Source organism: Pleurodeles waltl, chromosome 8, assembly GCF_031143425.1.
Source record: "Pleurodeles waltl isolate 20211129_DDA chromosome 8, aPleWal1.hap1.20221129, whole genome shotgun sequence".
NCBI lineage: Eukaryota > Metazoa > Chordata > Amphibia > Caudata > Salamandridae > Pleurodeles > Pleurodeles waltl.
In genome coordinates, this window is record NC_090447.1 from 798511077 (window position 1) to 798532296 (window position 21220).

At 48.4% G+C, this 21220-nt stretch overlaps 1 protein-coding gene across 1 annotated transcript in view; it reads left to right on the forward strand.

Moving 5' to 3' along the window:
* Positions 1 to 21220, forward strand: part of LOC138249560 (cytoplasmic tyrosine-protein kinase BMX-like) — a 628910-nt gene that overhangs the window by 434479 nt on the left and 173211 nt on the right. Inside the window, exon 17 of the mRNA XM_069203506.1 lies at positions 16790 to 16908. Within this exon, the coding sequence (XP_069059607.1) occupies positions 16790 to 16908 (119 nt within the window). The remainder of the gene's footprint in view (positions 1 to 16789; positions 16909 to 21220) is intronic.

Sequence of the window (21220 nt, forward strand, 5' to 3'; positions counted from 1 at the left end):
AAAAGTCGAACAAGCTGTCTGATGAGACAGAAGCTCAACATAGGGAACTCCCCTAAATGAGGCATGATGTTTATTAAATAAAGATACATTGATGCTTTCAGATCCTCACAGCAAAGGTGACAGCAATATCCAATCAATCATCACCATTTATGTGGTATGATAAATAAAGTCACTCAGGAATAGTAGAGAACAAACGTTATTTCTCTCATGAAGATCGACATTGCATAACCAATAATTGCAAAATATGGAGCATTGAATCATCAATGTATCATAATTGTATCAACTGTACATTAGAGGCCATTAGCTCGGACTCACAAGATAACTGAGAGGTGGCATGGTTCAAACTCAAAGCAAATAGTAAAAATACTCTCTCTGGGCTCCTTCTTTACTGCCTCCCTATGCTCGGTCTCAGATAATCAAGGTTCATTGAGGCTTGGGGTCAAATCTTAGAAGCCTACTTTGCAAACCCTAACTTTACGATACTCGGAGATTTTAACTTCCATTTGGAAGATAAGGGGTGTAATGACTTAGGCCCTCATTACGACTCTGGCAGTTGGTGATAAAGTGGTGGTAATACCACCAAGAGGCTGGCGGTGACCATGACAATGATATCTCAGATGGACAGCCAATGTACCACATTGACTGCCAGGGTGGAAACAACAGGCACCGTGGTGGAAGCCGCCTACAGCCAGACGGAAGACAAAGTACCGCCCACCATATTTTGACCCTTCAATCCGCCACCTTTTCCGGGGTGGTACCAATGCCATGAAAAGCCTGGCAGAAACAGAGCACAAAAGTCAAAGGACTCACCATTTGAAACACAGGGAAGAACCACGCCGCCATAAAACCTGAACTGCAAGTTTTTCCGATGATCTTCTACGTTATGCTCCACCTGCAACACCAACGCCGGCGAAGACGACAATGGTGAGTACAGCCACCTAGCACACAAGGGAGGGTAGGAGGAAATTGAGAGTGACACGCACAATACACACCCGACACACACACACATACCATACACACAACCATATGCATTACAAAAACAATTTGATCACGGAAATCTGCAAAATAATGTGAAAGCAACAGGAATTTAGGAAAATGAATGTAATCAGTCCAACAATAAATGCAACAATCCAATTTACACATTAAACAGATCTGTACAAGTGCATAAAAAAGGGACACTGCCCAGTCCATAATTCACAGGGCCCACATGGCAACAGGGAAAAGTCCAAAGCCCCACCTGAATCCTGCCCCAATATGGAGAGATCACTGCAGGGGCATCAGTTGGCAAATAGGCAGGCACCTCAGGGACACCTCAGCTGGATGCGGAAACAAGCCCACTGGTTCTTGAGGGGGCAATATGCCCTGTGTTTGGTCCTTGGGAGTGCAAGGCCACAGTCTCTGGAGTGGGTGACCTGCCCACTAGTTCTGGAAGGGGCAACATGCCCATTGCTCGGTTCTGGGGAGTACAAGGCCACAGTCTTTGGAGTGGGTGACTTGCCCACTGGTTCTGGGGGGGCAACATGCCCGGTGATTGTTCCTGGCAATTGCAAGGCCACAGTCTCTGGAGTGGGTGACTTGCCCACTGGTTCAAGAGGGGGCAACAGGCCCTGTGCTTGGTCCTGGGGAGTGCAAGGCCACAGTCTTTGGAGTGGGTGACTTGCCCACTGGTTCTGGAGGGGGCAACATGCCCTGTGCTCGGTCCTGGGGAGTGCAAGGCCACAGTCTCTGGAGTGGGTGACTTGCCACTGTTTCTGGAGGGGTAACATGCCCTGTGCTCGGTCCTGGGGAGTGGAAGGCCACAGTCTCTGGAGTGGGTGACTTGCCCACCGGTTCTGGAGGGGGCAACATGCCCTGTACTTGGTCCTGGGGAGTGCAGGGCCACAGTCTCTGGAGTGGGTGACTTGCCCACTGGTTGTGGAGGGGGCAACATGCCCTGTGCTTGGTCCTGAGGAGTGCAAGGCTACAGTCTCTGGAGTAGGTGACTTGCCCACTGGTTCCGGAGGGGGCAACATGCTGTGTGCTCGGTCCTCGGGAGTGCAAGGCCACAGTCTCTGGAGTGGGTGACTTGTCCACTGGTTCTGGAGGGAGCAACATGCCCTGTGCTCAGTCCTGGGGAGTGCAAGGCCACAGTCTCTGGAGTGGGTGACTTGTCCACTGGTTCTGGAGGGGGCAACATGCCCTGTGCACGGTACTGGGGAGTGCAAGGCCACAGTCTCTGGAGTGGGTGACTTGCCCACTGGTTCTGGAGGGGGCAACATGCCCTGTGCTCGGTCCTGGGGAGTGCAAGGCCACAGTCTCTGGAGTGGGTGACTTGCCCACTGGTTCTGGAGGGGGCAACATGCCCTGTGCTCGGTCCTGGGTAGTGGAAGGCCACAGTCTCTGGAGTGGGTGACTTGCCCACTGGTTCTGGAGGGGGCAACATGCCCTGTGCTCGGTCTTGGGGAGTGCAAGGCCACAGTCTCGGGAGTGGGAGACTTGCCCACTGGCTCTGGAGGGGGCAACATGCCCTGTCCTTGGTCCTGGGGAGTGCAGGGCCACAGTCTCTTGAGTGGGTGACTTGGCCACTGGTTGTGGAGGGGGCAACATGCCCTGGGGAAACATGCCCTGTGCTTGGTCCTGAGGAGTGCAAGGCCACGGTCTCTGGAGTGGGTGACTTGGCCACTGGTCTTGAAGGGGGTGAGCCGCACAGCAGCCCTTGGAGGCTGGACTATATGGCGTCCGCTGGCAGTGACAGCTGCACTTTGGTGGTGGTTGTGGGAGGTTCCTGCTCAGCCTCTGCACCTTCTGATGGCTACACTGTGGTGGTGGTTGTGGGAGGCTCCTGCTCAGCTCCTGCACCCTCCGATGGCTGCACGGTGGTGGTGGTTGTGTGAGGCTCCAGCTCAGTCCCTGAACCCTCTGATGGCAGCACTGTGGTGGTGATTGTGGGAGGCTCCTGCTCAGCTCCTGCACCCTCCAATGGCTGTACGGTGGTGGTGGTTGTGGGAGGCTCCTGCTGAGCCCCTGTACTTTCTGATGGCTGCACAACCACAGCTGGTGGTGGGGGCTCTGTGACAGCTGCTGGTGCAGGCTCCTTCCCCTTCTTTGCAGCTGGTGCAGGCTCCTTCCCCTACTTTGTGGCTGGTGCAGGCTCCTTCCCTTTCTATGTGGCTGGTGCAGGCTCCTTACCCTTCTTTGTGGCTGCTGCAGGGTCCTTCCCCTTCTTTGTGGCTGGTGCAGGCTCCTTAGCCTTATTTGCGGCTGGTGCAGGCTCCTTCCCCTTCAGTATCGCTGGCCTGGAATTCTTTCCACCACGAGTAGGTGCTGCTACCACTGGGCCCGTGGCCTGTTTGGCTAAGGTGCTTGGCTGGGTCCTTGCTACCCTGCCCATACGTGCAGGACGGGGGTGGAGGGGTAGGGAAGAGGTCAATCTGGGAAAGGAAATTCTTTTTAGGGACATTGGGGCAGGAAGAGGGAGGATTAATGGGAGTGGAGGATGAGAGAGTGGTTGTTGGAGGTGTTTGACTGTTGGATTTGGGTGCAGGTGCATGGGTTATATGCTGTTGTGAGGTGGATGGATATTGGGTGTCTGAGTGCTTGTGTTTGTGCACTTTTGGAGGAGGGACAGGCACAGTGGGAGAGGACACAGGGGACGTGTGCATGGATGTTGCGGAGGTGTCTGCCAGTGAGGTGTGTGTTCTGCTTGGTGTGGTGATGATGCTGGTAGTGGATATTGATGTAGTGCATGCAGGTGTAAGTGTGGACATAACTGGGTGGGAGGTGGAGGAAGAGGAGGGGGAGACAGTGGAAATACTGGATGTTGTTGTGTCTGCAAATGAATGTTGTTTGTGTGAGTGCCTGTGGGATGAAGTGTGATGCTTGTGTTTGCCTGTGACACTCTAGGGAGTTGCCTTGTGTGCATGCTCATCTGGCTGTGTGCTTGGGATCGGTTGGGGTTGAGGAGAATGGGACTGGGAAGTCGAAGTTGGAGGGTGGACGGTAGAAACAGGGACAATGGCTGCCATTAGAGAGGAGGCCAGAGCCTAAATTGATCTTGTTAGAAATGGGGTCTTTGGTTGGCAGTCAGGTTACCCCCTGTCCAAGCAAGGACCCTCACTCTAGTTAGAGTAAGTCACACACAATCCAAATTAACCTGTGCCCACCCTCTGGTAGCTTGGCACTGAGCAGTCAGGCTTAACTTAGAAGGCAATGTGTGAAGTATTTGTGCAATAAATCATGTAATAACACAGTAGAACACCACAAAAATACACCACACAGTGTTTAGAAAAACATATAATATTTATCTGATAAGATGCAGGCCAAAAACTATTAAGATGCGACAAGTATATTTTGAAATATCACTGTAAAAATGATATAAAGTGTCTTTAGTCTCTTAAAAGCAACAAATGTCTCTTGCAAGCACAAAGTACCTAGTTTGCGTACAAAATCTATGCAAGGAACCGCAGAGGAGGAGATGCGTGGAAAACAGGGAGATGTGCGTCGATTTCTCAGGCCACACACGGTGATGCATCATTTATTTTTCACACAGGGAAGGCTTTGCGTCAATTTCCAGGGCTCGGTCTTGGATCCTCTTCAGGTTGCGTGCTTTTCAGACGCCCCGGGGACTATGTGTTGAAATCCGGAAATGGCAGGATAAGGTCACAGGGGCTGCATTGATCCGGTGAGCGTTGCGTGGAAAATTCTACTGCATGGCATGCGCGCTGTGTCAATTCCTCTTAGGAGGACGGGCTGTGTCCTTCCAGCTCGGCTGTGCATCGATCCAGTAGGCCACGCGTCGAAGTCCCGGTCACTACGCTAGCACTGCGATTATCATCTTCTTGCGAAGTCAGGCTGCTTTGTTCCAGTTCAGCGTGCTGTGATTTTCTCACGGCAGTGCAGGCTGTGCTTCCTTTCTGGCAGGCAGTCTGTCGATTTTCACTGCACCAGGATATCTTCTTACAGAAATGAAGTCTTTTTGGTCCTGAGACTTCAGGGTACAGGAGGCAAGCTCTATTCAAGCCCTTGGAGAGCACTTCTCAGCACATCCGGAGAGCAGCAAGGCAGCAGGGCAACAGCAAGGCATCAGTCCTTCTCAGAAAGCAGTCAGGTGAGTCCTTTGGGGAGCCAGGCACTACTTCTTGGCAGGTTCTGGTTCAAGGTTCTTCTCCAGGAAGGGTCTGAGTTGGTAGGGGCAGAGGCCCTGTTTAAATACCCAAATGTGCCTTTGAAGTGGGGGAGACTTTAAAGAGTGGCTTAGAAGTGCACCGGGTCCCCTTTCAGTGCAATCCTGTCTGCCATGGCCCCAGTAGGGAGTGTGGCAGTCCTTTGTGTGAGGCTGGGCTACTGTCTTTTGACATGTAAGTGTCAGGCCCTCCACCCTCCCAGCCCATATGTATGCAAGTGTGACTGAGCATCCTGTGTTTGGGGTTTGTCTGAGTGAATGCACAAGGGAGCTGTCAACTAAACCTAGTCAGACGTGGATTGTAAGGCACAGAAGGATTTAGGTGCAGATGAATGCTCACTTTCTAAAAGTGGCATTTCTAAAATAGTAATATCAAATCCAACTTCACCAGTCAGCAGGATTTTGTATTAACTTTCTGACCATACTAAATATCACCTTGTTACTCCTTTCAGATCAGAAGCTATCACTCAAGCAGTCTATGAGTGTATCCCTAATGGTAGCCTATGAAAGGAGTAGGACTCACAGCAGTGCAAAACAAATTTAGGAGTTTTACACTACCAGGACATGTAAACTACATAGGTACATGTCCTACCTTTTGACTACAGAGCACCCTGCCCTATGGCTTACCTAAGGCCTACCTCAAGGGTGACTTATACGTAGAAAAAGGGGGGTTTTAGGCTTGGCAAGTCCTTTTAAATGCCAAGTCGAATTGGCAGTGAAACTGCACACACAGGCCCTGCAATGGCAGGCCTGAGACATGGTTAAGGGGCTACCTAAGTGCGCAGACTCCTAAAACCAGCAAAAACAGTGTGCAAAAAGTGGAGGGAGGCAGGCAGGCAAAAAGTTAGGGGTGACCACCCTAAGGCTGTCAGGTCTAACAGATCTCTGTCAGGCTGCCAATCCACCGTGAATGCCCTCCAGGAATGCATTAGATTTCTGCATCTGGGCTTCCAGCCCCTGGATGGCATTCACAATGGTTGACTGCCCTACAGAGATGGATCTCAGGAGGTCATTAGCCTCCTCACTCAGGGCAGCAGGGCTCACTTGGACAGGGCCTGAGGTGCCTGGGGCGAAGGAAATGCCCACCATCCTGGGTGAGCAGGCACGGGCAACTCTCTGGGGGGCTACTGGGAGGGTGGTGCTGGTACGGGGGTGGCGGCTCTACCTGCAGCTGGGGTAGTCACCCATCGGAGGAGGTATTAGAGTCTTTGTTGTCCCCTCCAGTCTCCACTGTGATGCTCCCCTCGCCATCCATACCACTGGTACCCTCAGCATCGGTGGACTCTGCCTCCAGGGTCCTGTGGGATGCAGCTCCCTCTGTAGCCGGTGCCTCTGCTCCTCCACCAGATGATGCTAATGCACATAAGGATAGGATGACAAAACAAGAAAGGGGGGAGAGAGAAAGGATACACAGGGTCAATGACTGCACCAACACCACCGTTGGCGTACACAGCATCCTCACACAAAGGGAACAGGCCTACGCACTAAGCATTGTACTAACAGTGAAATGGCTACTCAACAAGGAATGAGGAGGGGTACACACCGCCAACTGCAGCACACCTGGGACCCATGAAGCCCTGACCAGTAGTGAATGCTAACAAGCTAGGTAAGCACTATTTCCCCGTCAGACCATTAGCTACCAGAGGACCTACTGTGCTGTCTTGCCTGGCCTAGGGGCATCCACCTGACACACAACCACCACCCGATACCACCCCTCCAGCCGTGAGCTTTAATGATGCCTCACTGTACTCACCCCCTTGTGGCTGCTGTGATGCCCTCAAGTACCCATCCACCTCAGGAAAGGCCACCGCCAGTAGGCGGGCCCTTATGGGGGTCGGGGTCCGATGGGCACCCCTTCCTCATTGGGAGGCCATCCCCAGCTGGGCCTCTGCGGTCTTCCATGCCCAGCGTCTCAGGTCCTCCCACCGTTTGCGACAGTGAGTGCTCTGCCTGCCATAGCCCCCCAGGGTCCGCACGTCCTTAGAGATGGTACACCACATACCCTTCTTTTGATGGGCGCTGACCTTCAGAGGCAATTCAGAAAGGAGAACACCATTAGGCAAACAATCCAGCCTGTAACACAAATGGCCCACCATACCCGTTTCCATCACCATTGGCACACACATAGCCCAGCACACAACGTGTACACCGCAAAGAGGACATCCCTCCACCCCCCTTACACGAGGCCTTCACACACAAAACTCCATGCAATCATGCCACATGCATTGTGCACACAGTGTACTCACCTGTTGGTCTGGAGGCCCACACAGCAGTTCATACTGGGGTAGGACCCATCCACCAGTCGCTCCAACTCCTCTGAAGTGAAGGGTGGGGCCCTTTCCCCAGTCACACAGGCCATGGTAGGTTCCAGACACAGGTCACTGCAGCACATGCAATGTAGGTCCTCTCCTATAGAAGGTCAGGAAACAAGTGATGAATATGATAGAAAATGGTGGTTACGTCCACGGCGGTGTATACCGTCACCGCCGGCGTAGATCACCATTGGCCACTGTACCCCATAGGGGCCAATTATAACCAATGAGGAATTGCATGGTGGTTCCCGGTTGCCTACCGCCATGGCGCACAACGTCACCGACATTACCTCACTTCCACCTGTCCCTCCACACAGGACAGGCGGATGCCTTTTGGGGGGGTGAACAGGTCTATGGAATAATGTTGCGTCACAGGATAAATAGGCACATACTTCACAAATTACACTGTCCCTTAACATGTTTGCAGATTGCGGATTGCTATTGTGGCTCCATTGTTCAGTTTATGACAGTCTCCTCACTCTTTTGTCCCTTAGATACCTACCGCTGCGGATGAATAGGAGATGGAGACATACCCTGTGTACAGATCCCTGGTGGACTTGGCTGAACTTGAGGACAAGCACACTATCCTCACCTATAGACTGGACAGGGTCACAATCACAGAGCTGTATGCCAAATTGGAGTGCCCAATTGGAGCCTGAACTGTTATCCGCTATCCGTCACCCAGCTGCGATCCCCCATCTTGTGCAAGTGCTATCAGTTCTCCATTTCCTGGCAACTGGTTCATTCCAAGTGACAGTGGGCTTGGCAGCACGAATGTCACAGCCAATGTTCTCAAATGTGCTGACAATAGTATTGTCTGCCCTGACAAAACACATGTGCAGCTACATTGCATTTCGCCAGGTTGAGGATTTGGCCACTGTGAAGGCCGGATTCTATGCAATGGGACATATTCCCAATATAATTGGTGCAATTGGCTGAACACATATTGCATTTGTTCCCCGCCCCCGCCAGAATGAACAGGTGTTCAGGAATCGTAAGAGTTTCCACTTCATGAATGTGCAGATGGTGTGCTTGGCAGACCAGTACTTCTCCCACGTCAATGCTAAGTATCCCGGGTCAGTGCATAATGCCTTTGTCCTGAGGAATAGCAGCATCCCAAATGTGATGGCCCAACTACATAGACACAGGGTGTGGCTAATAGGTGAGCCCTGGTTCACACCCAGTATATGTTGGTGTATGCTTATGGTGTTGGCCATATAGGATAGTGAATGGCTAAATGTTATCCCTCAATATTTGCAGGTGACTCTCGTTACTAAAACCTATCATGGCTGCTGACCCCTGTGAGGAATGCCAGGTCAAGGGCAGAAGAACGTTATAATAAGGCACATGGGCGAATCAGAAGGATCATTGAAAGGTCCTTTGGCCTCCTAAAGGCCAGGTTCCGGTGCCTCCATCTGAGAGGTGGATCCCTGTGCTACTCACCCAAGAAGGTCTGCCAGATAGTAGTGGCATGCTGCATGTTGTAAGACCTGGTCCTCAAATGCCAGGTACCTTTTCTGCAGGAGGAGGAGACTGCAGATGCCCCTGTGGCAGCAGTGGACCCTGTGGACAGTGAGGATGAGGAGGAAGAGGATGAGAATGTAGACAACAGAACACCTGTGATCCGTCATTACCTCCAATGACATACAGGTGAGACAGTGCAACTTTACATTTCAGTTACTTTGGTTGTATTCTGTGTGCCATTGGCATGCTGGTATTTCCAACTTCTTTGCCCACTTACTGTTACCTCTGGATATTCATTTTGCAGATGTTGGTGATTTGACAAATTCTCCTGGTGTGATCACAACTGCCAGCTACAGGTCATTAATTCTATGCTCATTGTATGTACAGTTAATTTGCAATGATTGTAGCTGTTTCAATCAATACATATTTGAAATACATTACATACTTGAAGTCAAATTTTATCAAATGGTGTTTATTGTAGTGTTAATACATAGAGGGGAAAGTGCAATGGGGTGTGGTGATGATGGAGGAAAGTCCAGGGTATTGTTCCAGTCTGTTCCTAGAACAGGTGCATTGTCCATGGGGTCATAGGAAGGGGAGCAATGGCAGTTCAAGGTGGATAAGGTGACTGAGTGGGACACAAGGGGGACAATCAGGAGAGTTTTATTTCCTGGCGGTGGTCTTGGTAAGTGTCTCTGGCTTCTGTCTGGTTCACAGGGAACGTTTGCAGGGTGATTCACCGTCTGCAGGGACGGGCTGGTGGCCTGTGAGTCCTGTGGCAGGCCTCCTGGCCACTAGCGGCAGCAGAAGTGGAGGGCTGATCAGATGACTGGCTAGTGGCAGGGGCTCGCTGGTGTGACACTGCCTCCCTCATAATGTTGGCCATATCTGCCAGCACCCCTACTATGGAGATCATAGGGTTGTTGATGGCCTGCAAGTCCTCCCTGATCCCCTGATACTGTCCATCCTTCAGCCACCTGTTCTCCTGCACGTTTTTTAGGATCTGGCCCATCGTGTCCTGGGAATGTTGATAGGCTCCCAGGATCTCGGAGAGTGCCTCCTGGAGAGTCCGTTCCCTGCTCCTGTTCTCCCCGGTGCACAGCAGTCCTCTCAGTGTCCCTGTTGGCCTGTGCCTCTGTCCCCTGAACCGTGTGCCCACTGCCACTGATCCTAGGCCCCTGATTGTCTTGTGTGTCCCTGTACAGGTGGGCACACTGCTGATTTACGTGTCCTGGGAACAGAGGTTTGGGGATGCTGGGTGGGTGCTGTGATATTGGTTACTGATGGGAGAGGCTCTATGGTGGTCTATGACTGGGCTTGGGGGACCAGCTATCCAGTGGTCCCTGATGGGCCAGGTAGATCATCCAGATTCTGAAGACCAGAGTTACTGTCATCACTGTGGGCCTCTTCTGTAGGGGGACTGGATAATCATGGCACCTCCTCTCCAATGACATTGGCAGGGGTACCTGTGGGGATGTAAATGATGTATTATGCTTCATAAGTATGACATATTGTACATCCCTTGCTTCCCCTCTGTGGTTGGTGTTGCCCTGCCAGCTTTTACTTGTGTTTGTTGGTGTATAGGGGTTATGTTAGTTTCCCTATGCTGTGCATGCTTTAGTGCTGAGTGTCCAAGCAGGGCTTTGAGCGGTGTCCATGCATTGGTACAGCATGCAGGGCTTGGTATTGGGATTAGTGGGATGTGATGGTGGAGTGTGTGGGTTGGAGTGGAGGAATGGGAGTGAGGGTGGGGTGTGTGATGGCATAAAGGTAATAGGGGTGATAATTGTTGAAATTTGACTTACCAGAGTCCAGTCCTCCTCCAACTCCAGCCAGGCCCTCAGGAAGCAGTATTGCCAGTACCTGCTCCTCCCATGCTGTGAGTTGTGGGGGAGGAGGTGGGGGTCCACCGCCAGTCCTCTGTATGGCGAGCTGGTGTCTTGCTGCAAGGGAACGTACCTTCCCCCGTAGGTCGTTCCACCTCTTCATGATGTTGTACCTTGTTCTGGGGTGCTGTCCCACGGTGTTGACCCTGTCCACGATTCTCAGCCATAGCTCCATCTTCCTTGCTATTGATATCCGCTGCACCTCTGCTCCAAATAGCTGTGGTTCTACCCTGACGATTTCCTCAGCCATGACCCTTAACTCCTCCTCAGTGAAACGGGGGTGCCTTTGTGGTGCCATGGGTGTTATGTGATGTGTGTTGGTGAGGGTGTGTTGGGTAATGTGTTGGGGTGTGTGATGTGGAGTGCATGAGGGATGTATGGGTGTGAGTGGTGTGTGGCTCTAGTTGTCGCAGTGGTCTTGGTGCCAATGATTTGTATTCTTAAGGGGCTGTGGGTGTGTGTTTTATAGTGGGGTGGGTGTGTGCGGTGTGGTGTGTTTAAGGGTGTCATGTGTGTGTTGTTTGAATTGTCCAATGTGGTGTTGTTTTGTTTGTGGGTGTCCATTGTGAGCTCGGCAGGATGTGACGCAAATGGTTTACTGCCATTGAATATCCGCCGTGGTGATTTGTGAGTCATACTGTGATGGCCGTTGTTCTGTTGGCTTAGCGGTGTGGGTATTGGGACCGCCACCTTTGGTCTTGCAGATTTGTGTATGTGGCTGTATTCTGTCGGATTGGTGTGTGTGTGTGTCATAATATGGTGAACGGATATCCGCCAGTGCGGCGGTAAGTTTGCAGCCGCCAGCATGGCGGTGAGCAGGATTTACCACCAGTGTCATAATGAGAGCCTTTGTCACCTTCCTCGAACTTATGATCAAATCCCCAACCCGTAAAGCAGGATATATGTTGGATGGGATTTTTGGCAACCATTTAGCTTTGGTGGTGGGAGATTTTCTTCCTTTAAATTGGGTTGATCATCTAGCTGTGACTTTGAAATTATAAAGCAGAAGGGAGGAGAACAGGTGCAGGGAAAACCTATATCCTATAGGGGATGGAGCAAAATCTCCTTCTAAGATATGTAATCTGTCCTTAGAGAGGACGTAGCACTAATAATTACCCAGAGAAAACTACTGAAGATGTTTTTTAATGATTGGGTGATGGCCTCTTTCGACCAGGTCCCTCAAATTAAATCTAAGATCCCCACTAGAGCAACAGCATCCACACTTTGTTCTCGTAAGAACTGAAAGACCTCAGACGCAGTGTCTGGGGCAAGAGCGGAAATGAAGGGCAAATTCCATTTTAGAGCAGAAAGGCAAACATAAAAAATTGCTGCTCTTCTATAAGAGTGCTATCGTGGCTGCCAAATCTTCTCACTATGTTAACTAAATCATGTCTACCACTAATATTCCTAGCAAGCTTTTCAAGGTTTAAAGAGCTCTCTATGCCTATGGCTTATTACTTATTGTAGGGTCACAAAGTTTCTGCAACAATGTTGCAGTTTACATTAGAGATAGGATCTTTAGGATCTATACAGGCTTTAATGTCAATGAGGATAGGCCTCTCCTCATGTTTGCTGCAGAAAACTCTACTGATCGACATTTCTACTACAGTTGTGTTAGAAATGGGGTTTCTGGTTGGCTAGGGTATGCTCCTAAGCCAGGCAGAACCACCCACTCTAGTCAGGGCAAGGGAGTTACACATCCAAGATAACCCCTTCTCACCCCCTTAGCAGCTTGGCACGAGCAGACAGGCCTAACCTGGAGGCAGTGTGTAAAGCGTTTGCACAACACACACAACAGGTGACGCAATATGCACACCACAAAGGAAAAACAACACTGAGCTTTGTAAAAATAAACTGTATTGCTCAAAACATAATTGGACTAAACATTACATGTCAGTAATACCCAGCTACCTTAGCAGTTGCCAGAATGTTCCACAGGTTACTAATACTCTGCAAGGATAAGCAGTAGTTACATTAGAACATGTAAGTACTCAGGACTCTGCAACATAAGCAGTAGTCAGGAATCACAGTAAAGAAATAAATGCAGTTGTCATAGAAATATATTAAATGCCTATACTAAGAGCAATATAAAGACCTATGGCAAGTCATAAAACACATATAAGCGTGTCATGCTCATAAAAGGAACACTAGCACATATATATAACATCAGCATATAAGGCAGGTTAACATATAAACCCTTAATGTCCATAGAAGGAACATAGGAATTATGTATGTCCTTTTTAAATACTTGGTCTCTGATAAAAAAAGGCACTCCTTGTGCCACGAAGAACAATATGGGGGCCCCCGGCGCTCCTATACGTGAAACGGGGGCCACGGGTGATCCTGGGGAAGGATATGCACACCACAAAGGAAACACAACACTGAGCTTTGTAAAAATAAACTGTATTGCTCAAAACATAATTAGACTAAACATTACATGTCAGTAATACCCAGCTACCTTAGCAGTTGCCAGAACGTTACACAGGTTACTAATACTCTGCAAGGATAAGCAGTAGTTACATTAGAACATGTAAGTACTCAGGACTCTGCAACATAAGCAGTAGTCAGGAATCACAGTAAAGAAATAAATGCAGATGTCATAGAAATATATTAAATGCCTATACTAAGAGCAATATAAAGACCTATGGCAAGTCATAAAACACATACAAGCGTGTCATGCTCATAAAAGGAACTCTAGCACATATATATAACATCAGCATATAAGGCAGGTTAACATATAAACCCTTAATGTCCATAGAAGGAACATAGGAATTATGTATGTCCTTTTTAAATACTTGGTCTCTGATGAAAACGGCACTCCTTGTGCCACGAAGAACAATATGGGGGCCCCCGGCGCTCCTATGCATGAAATGGGGGCCACGGGTGATCCTGGGGAAGGGGGGCAGTCTGCACCCTCTCCTGTTATTATCTTTGGGACCCTTCTGGGGACCTACGATCTCTGATGGTGTTGGGCCCCTCTTGGGGGGCTGCACCTAAACAGGTGCCGAAAACTCTGGGTCCCCCCCACGGGGTGCGACCGACCCCTCTTATCAGGGGGGGCCAAAATGAGGCCTAACCGAACTGGGAGCCTTGGTGCCCCTAGGGCAGGGGCCCAGGGGAAGAGAGATTCCTTCCCCACCCCGCGCCCTGCGGTCTGAGAGGCAGCTGCCGTCGTCCTCAAGGTGAGTGCTGGAGATAAGGGGGAAGAGGCCGACACCTCTCCCGGCTGGCTGCACCCCTCCTGGAGACAGCCAAGAACCTCCGGTGGGCTGCGGCGGTGATGCTCCTTCCAGTAGTAGCTGGCGTGTGTCCCGGGGGCGCTTCTTATGGCGACCAGTTCCCCAGGGGCATAACCAGGAGCACGCCGGCTCCAGTCTCCGTTGTTGTGGGCAGGACATGTACCTAGTAATGTGGTCTGTCCTGGTAGTGACAAACAGCCTATTTGGTTTCTCACTGTTGTGAGGGCTACCTTCTCATAGGATTGCATTGGAAATGCCCTGCCTTATGTTTAAGAGGTATTGTCTGGTTTATTAGGGGTGGCATAGGCTTGTTTGGTATGGTTGTAATGGTAGTGAGAAATGCTGCTTACTGGCGTAGGTGGATTTTTTATTATCATTACAGAAATGCCACTTCTAGAAAGTGAGCATTTCTCTGTGCTTATGACTGGTGTTTTGCAGCTTGACTCCAATCCACGTCTGGGCAGAGTGACAGTTGGGCTTTGTGTATACTTTTCAGACAGCCTGTACACAGGGAGGGCGGAGGTGCATTTACATACTGAATGGTCTTCCTGGGCTGAGAGAAGGGAGAGGCGGGGCACACCTGCAATTGTAAAGGCTGTGCCCTGGCCTCACACAATAGGGTCGTTTACCCCCAACTGATGTTTGGAGCCTGTGATGGAGGAGAGATGGGACACTCCTAGAACTAGTTGTAACTGGTTGAAACCCCTTTTCCTCCTCATTGAAAATGCTTTGCAGACTGAGTATAAGTACAGGGGAATTTTCCCCACAATTTATACTTAAAGAGACACTTTGGAACTTACCTGGAACTGGACACAGACTGCTGGAGGGACTCCTAAGGAACCGCCTTGGACTGCTGCTGCAGTGCTGAACTGTAACCTGCTGGGTCACTAGGAGAGACTGCCATCTGCCTCCACCCCACTGCTGCCACCAGGTGCGTGCCGCCCCTCTCCCCCAGGATCAACACATGGCCGCCGTTTTGTGCATAGGAGTGCCGGGGGCCACAAATTTATCTTCTTGGCACTGAAAGTGCCTTTCCATCACCAAACAGGTACCTTTGAAAGGACACTTTGGGGGTGATTCTAATTCTGGCGGGCGGCGGAGGCCGCCCGCCAGAATTCCGCCCCCATAATACCGCTCCGCGGTCAGAAGACCGCGGAGGGTATTATGAGTTTTTCCCTGGGCTGGCGGGCGGTCTCCAAAAGACCGCCCGCCAGCCCAGGGAAAAACTCCCTTCCCACGAGGATGCCGGCTCGTAATCGAGCCGGCGGAGTGGGAAGGTGCGACGGGTGCAGTAGCACCCGTCGCGTATTTCAGTGTCTGCAAGGCAGTCACTGAAATACCTTGCGGGGCCCTCTTACGGGGGCCCCTGCCGTGCCCATGCCATTGGCATGGGCACGGCAGGGGCCCCCAGGGGCCCCGCGACCCCCCCTACCGCCATCCTGTTCATGGCGGCTTTCCCGCCATGAACAGGATGGCGGTAGGGGGGGTCAGAATCCTCATGGCTGCGGAGCGCGCTCCGCAGCCATGGAGGATTCAAACGAGCAGCGGAAAGTCGGCGGGAGACCGCTGACTTTCCGCTTCTGACCGCGGCTGAACCGCCGCGGTCAGAATGCTCGTTGGAGCACCGCCAGCCTGTTGGCGGTGCTCCCGTGGTCGGTGGCCCTGGCGGCCACCGGCCGCCAGGGTCAGAATGACCCCCTTTATGTAGTATTATGTTAATCTGTTTCATTCTGTGATGTGCCATATATGTTTGCTAAATGTTCCTTTTATGGGCTTAACAGGCTTATATGTGTTTGGTGACTTGCCACAGGTTTTTATAATGCTCTTAATATAGGCATTTATTATATTTCCATGACAAGTGCATTTCTTATATAATGTGATACCTGATTACTGCTCATGTTGCAGAATCCTGTGTATTTACGTGTTCTAATGTGACTACTGCTTATTCTTGCTGAGTATTAGTAACCTGTGTAGCATTCTGACAACTGCTAAGGTAGCAGGGTATTTCTGACATATAATGTTTGGTCTAATTATGTTTTGAGCAATACAGTTTATTTTTACATAGCTCAGTGTTGTGTCACTTGACAAACTGCAGGTCATTCAAAATGTTGCAGTCCACATGGTCCTGAATGTTCTTCAAAATTCTTAGTTACGTAAGCCATGTGCCCCTTTCACTGTCTGTCTGTTAGGAAGCATGTGACATATAAAGCCCTTTGCATTATATATTTGATACTTTACCATCAAGGGCTGGAGCCTCAGAGGACAGCATTTCACTGGTAAACCGTAAAAAGACAGGTCAGATCATTTGCTCTTATTGAAGGTGACCATTCCGGAAAGCTAGGTGGGGCAGTTAAACCTTTTTAGTAGCAGCTAAACTGTGGAACACTCTGCTTAAACACTTTGCAAGATGGTACACCTTTCTAGCTTTCTGCAAATAACTTAAAGCCTGGCTCTTCTTCCTGCCATGATTGCAGTTCTCTGGTTGTAGCATATGTTTTTTTTCCAGTCCCAACATTAGCGCTTTGATGCTCTTGGGCATAGTGTGCTATACAAATCTCATTTAATTCCATTCATTCCAATGTGCAGGAGAAGAGGAGGATAAAGGAAAGAGGGTAGGTTGGCAAGGAAAAGGATTACACATTTAAACAAAACGTCTATTACATATAGAATTTGTTGGAATAGAAGCAGATATTCCAGCAGTCTAATTGATGTATTCTTCCCTTGTAGATTTGTGCTCGATGACGAGTATATAAGTTCAGCGGGAACAAAATTTCCAGTTAAATGGGCAGCACCAGAGGTTTTCAATTACTCAACATTTAGCAGCAAATCCGATGTGTGGGCATTTGGTAAGTCTCTAAATCTATGTTTTATTTAATTTTGAAATTTTCCTAACAACTTAATTGAAGTATTTCTACTGGGGTTCAGCAGAAAATGGAAACACACAAAAAACATTAAACAGGGTAGTTGTGAGATTCATGAAACTGTACAAACTTGTAGAAATTCACAGAATATTCATGTTTTTACCTTTTTAGGACGTTTTTGGGGATGCTTCAGCATGTTTTGATGTTTAAGATGAATGCATGTTGGAACTACGCATGCTGGAACCGCGCACGCCTGAACAACGCAGTCTGAACAACGATCGCCTTGTTACCACTACTACCTTTACCACAAATGCCTTAACAATGATTTTTTATTGTAAAGGCATTCCTGGTAATGGCATTAGTGAACAGCATGTATGGTTCCAGCATGCAGTCCCCCTGGCCCCACCCCTAAAAATTACCGCGACCACCACCCCACCTCTAAAACCTAAAACCACTCCCCCTAAAAATACCCCAACCCCCACCCCTAAAATTACAGTGACTACCACCCCTCCCCTAAAACCTAAAACCACCCCAACCTCCCCACCCCGCCCGTAAAACCTAAAACCATCCCAAACCACCCCAACTCCCCACCCTGCCTCTAAAATTACCCCAACCCCCCACCCTGCCCCTAAAACCTAAAACCATCCCAAACCACAACCTCCGCCCCTAAAATTACAGCGACCACCCACCCCACCCCTAAAACCTAAAACCACCCCAACCTCCCCACCCCGCCTGTAAAACCTAAACTACCCCAACCACTCACCCCACCCCTAAAACCTAAAACCACCCCAACCCCCCACCCCATCCCTACACTACCCCAACCCCCCACCCCCAAAACCTAAAACCACCCCAACCCCCCACCCTGCCCCTATAATTACCCCAACCCCGCCCCTAAAACCTAAAACCATCACAAACCACAACCTCCGCCCCTAAAATTACTGTGACCCCCCACCCCTAAAACCTAAAACCACCCCAACCCCCTCCCCGCCCCTAAAATTACCGTGACCCCGCACCCCGCTCCTAAAACCGAAAACCACCTCTACCCCCACCCCTAAAACCACCCCAACCCCTGTCCCTAAGACCTAAACCTGACCCCCAGCCCACCCCTAACACAAAAAATGGCCTGACCCCCCTCCCCTCCCCACCCCTAAACCTAAACCACCCGACCACCCACCCTCTAAAACTAAGAATACCCTGACCCCTCTCCCTGCCCCTAAACCACCCTGACCCCACACCCCTAAAAATAAAAATACCCAGACCCCCACCCCTGCTCCTACAACTAAAAATGCCCTGACCCACCTGCCCCTAAAACAGCCCCACTTACCTGATCATGTCGCCCTCAGCCGACTCCCTTCTTCTGTGCCTTAACGCATGTGCGTGGTTCAGCGCATGCGTGGTTAAGGCACCGAACAAGGAAGTTGTGGGTAACGAAAGCATTGTTCTGCTTTAGTTTTCCACAACTTCATTGTTCGGGAGTCGTGGTTAAGACCGCTTCCCATCTGGGATAGTTTTTTTGCGTTTCTCAGAATGTAGAAGCAAAATTCAATCAACCACTTTTATTCTAATATCTTGTTCCAAAAAAATAATAATACACATGTAGCCCTGGTTTGTGGACTGCTATGCGAGGCCGTTTCTCCAGTGTTAACAAAGACTTTGTTAGATCATTGGAAGGTAAATTGCCTTGCCATATGTACCTTGTTCCATTGACATATCTATCTCAGAATGAAGGAGCAAAATTCAATGAAACACCGATATTCTAATATCTTGTTCCAAATTAATTTTCAGTTCAACACATTTATTAAGATTTAGATCTAACATGAGATCCACATTTTTATGCAAAATAGCATGAAAATAGAACTTTAAAACGTTTTTAAAAAATGTAAAAAATGTAAAACAAACCATTTCTTTCATTGGTTTAACAATAAAGTGTATTACATTGTTCACCGAGCGGACTGCATATTTCGGAAACAGTGGTTTAAAATACTTAGCAGCATTAAAAATGTAGCTGAAGGCAAACATATAGGACATGGTAAAGATCTTGGGGGCAGCCGTGCAAAAGATCTCAAAATCTGTCTTTACATTGAAGACCTTTCCAGGTACCAATGACCACGTTTAACAGCAAAAGGTTCATCCACAACAAAAATAACAAGATGTGAACTCCATGTTCTAAATTCCAGGTTAGATAAGGCTATGGTTGTGCTTCAATAGAAGTAGAAACAGCCACATCCAATTTCTTTTCCCGAAACACAGGGACATATCATAAACAATCAAACTGCTTCTGAAAGTGAATTTTCTCTATATTCTGCGCATAGATTTTAAAGTGCCTAAGAGCCTGGTTAAAAGTTTTTGGGATCTTAAAAGCCTTCAAACCTGGCCAAATATTTCTGTATAAAAACCTCCTAAAGAATTTTCCATGTTGTGTAAAAGCCGGTGTCCTCTGCTTAGGGTTGCCACTAACCCTAACATAGGTTCAGATGGGAGTTCGTCCCAAGAAAAAAAAAAAAAAAAAGCACCAGAGATTCTGAAGGGGCACTAAGGAATTATTCTAATATGTTTGTGGTGTTCTTCAGAAGACATTGCATTCATTAGCGTTATTGGTTTCTTACCCTCCCAATTTCCCATGGTTCTCTGTTATAACAATGTAGAGAGCATCTTTTTTCACTTATTTTTTCACTCTGCGCGTTCAAGTAGATTATGAGAATATACTTTAGAGTGAAAAGGTGGACATCTCCTAATTTATTGCAGTAGACAGAAGCCCTCACCAGTTTCTCTCAAAACCTTTGGATGCCCCTTTCTAAGTTACTATTTCTTAAATTTTATCAGTGTCTAATGCTTTAGTAGTCTATTAGGCCGTGATCCCTGTAGGTTTCACAAATTTTTCAGATCTTAAAAACATTGAAGGGATGAGTTGTCCATGCAGTGGGTTGAATCCGTTGTGCTTAACTTAGTGCGCTATCTTGGACACTAAAAACATTGAGTTTGAAAAGTCTTACATTAAAAATAAACTTCTGTGTTTGGTCCATATGAAAAGTGGGGGGGCATCCTTTTATATAAGCTTGTGTTAAGTCCAGGGCCACTGAAATTATGTGGCAGGGTTGTACCACAAATTAACTAAACTATGTTGCATGAAAAGGCAACGTATGCTGCAGAATGCAGCACATTTTGTGACATTATCACTTTACTATTTTGTCATTTTGACATGTTAACATGGCCTGGGCAAAGGTTGTACCTCATTAGTGCTAGCTCAAGACTCAAATGCAGTAATAATCAACTTTAAGGATTTGCTTAAGACCTTTTGTTGTGCAGAAACGTATCACTGTATTTTTAGTGCCTTTTGATCCATTTGACCTAGAAATATTTGTATAAAAACTTGCAAATTATGCCTCAGATGACAGATTACATGGCAAAAGTTGCAAATCTATACATATGTGGAAAATGCTGCGGCTGCAGAATTGCATAAGTCCAGTGACCCAAGTTAAGACTTGGGAATAGTGTCCAAGATAGCTCACTAAGTTAAGCACAACGGATTCAACCCACTGCATGGACAACTCATCCCTTCATATTTCAAGGGACAATAATATGCATACCAAACAGTTGGAAGTCTCTCCCTCTGAGTCTTTCTATTTCTCTTTCTCTCTCAGACAAATATAAAAAGCAGACTCTGCTGCAATTTGCTTATTTTATCGGTATTAAGAACAATAGACCTAAACATTTCAGCACCTTTGTCAAAAGAATTACACGTTCTGCTTGAAGAAATCAGAGGGCAGTTTCCAAATGCCTGCAGTGCTGAAGTGCACCAGCACTAGGAAAGGGCAGGAATATGCTGCATTATGGTAAATACAACACATTCCTGCCCTTTCCCTTTCACGAAGAGCAGCGCAGCTACATGTCTTGTTACGCTATGTGAAAGGTTCATAAATCTGCCCAATAATGTCTACGTAATGTCTACAAGGATGAATATGTGATTCCTGTACCTCATAAACCTCATTGTCTTATGTAACATTTTCTGTGCATTGATTTACACACATATGATTTTCATCTTAACTTGGCACCCAGCCATTTCCCATGTTGTCTACAGACTGAATCCTTTTGCATACTTCCAATTTACAAGCAGCAAGATGCATAATTGATACTCATTTTTTCTCTTGTTTCCTCCACCAACATGAGTCTTGAAATTATTGTAGTCCCTTTCACTTTGTTTGCATACTTTAATACTTCCCTTAATTTTTACTGTCCTGATGATGGCACTATGAATTTATATACTGGTGTTGAAACATCAACAAACAATTCATTCTTG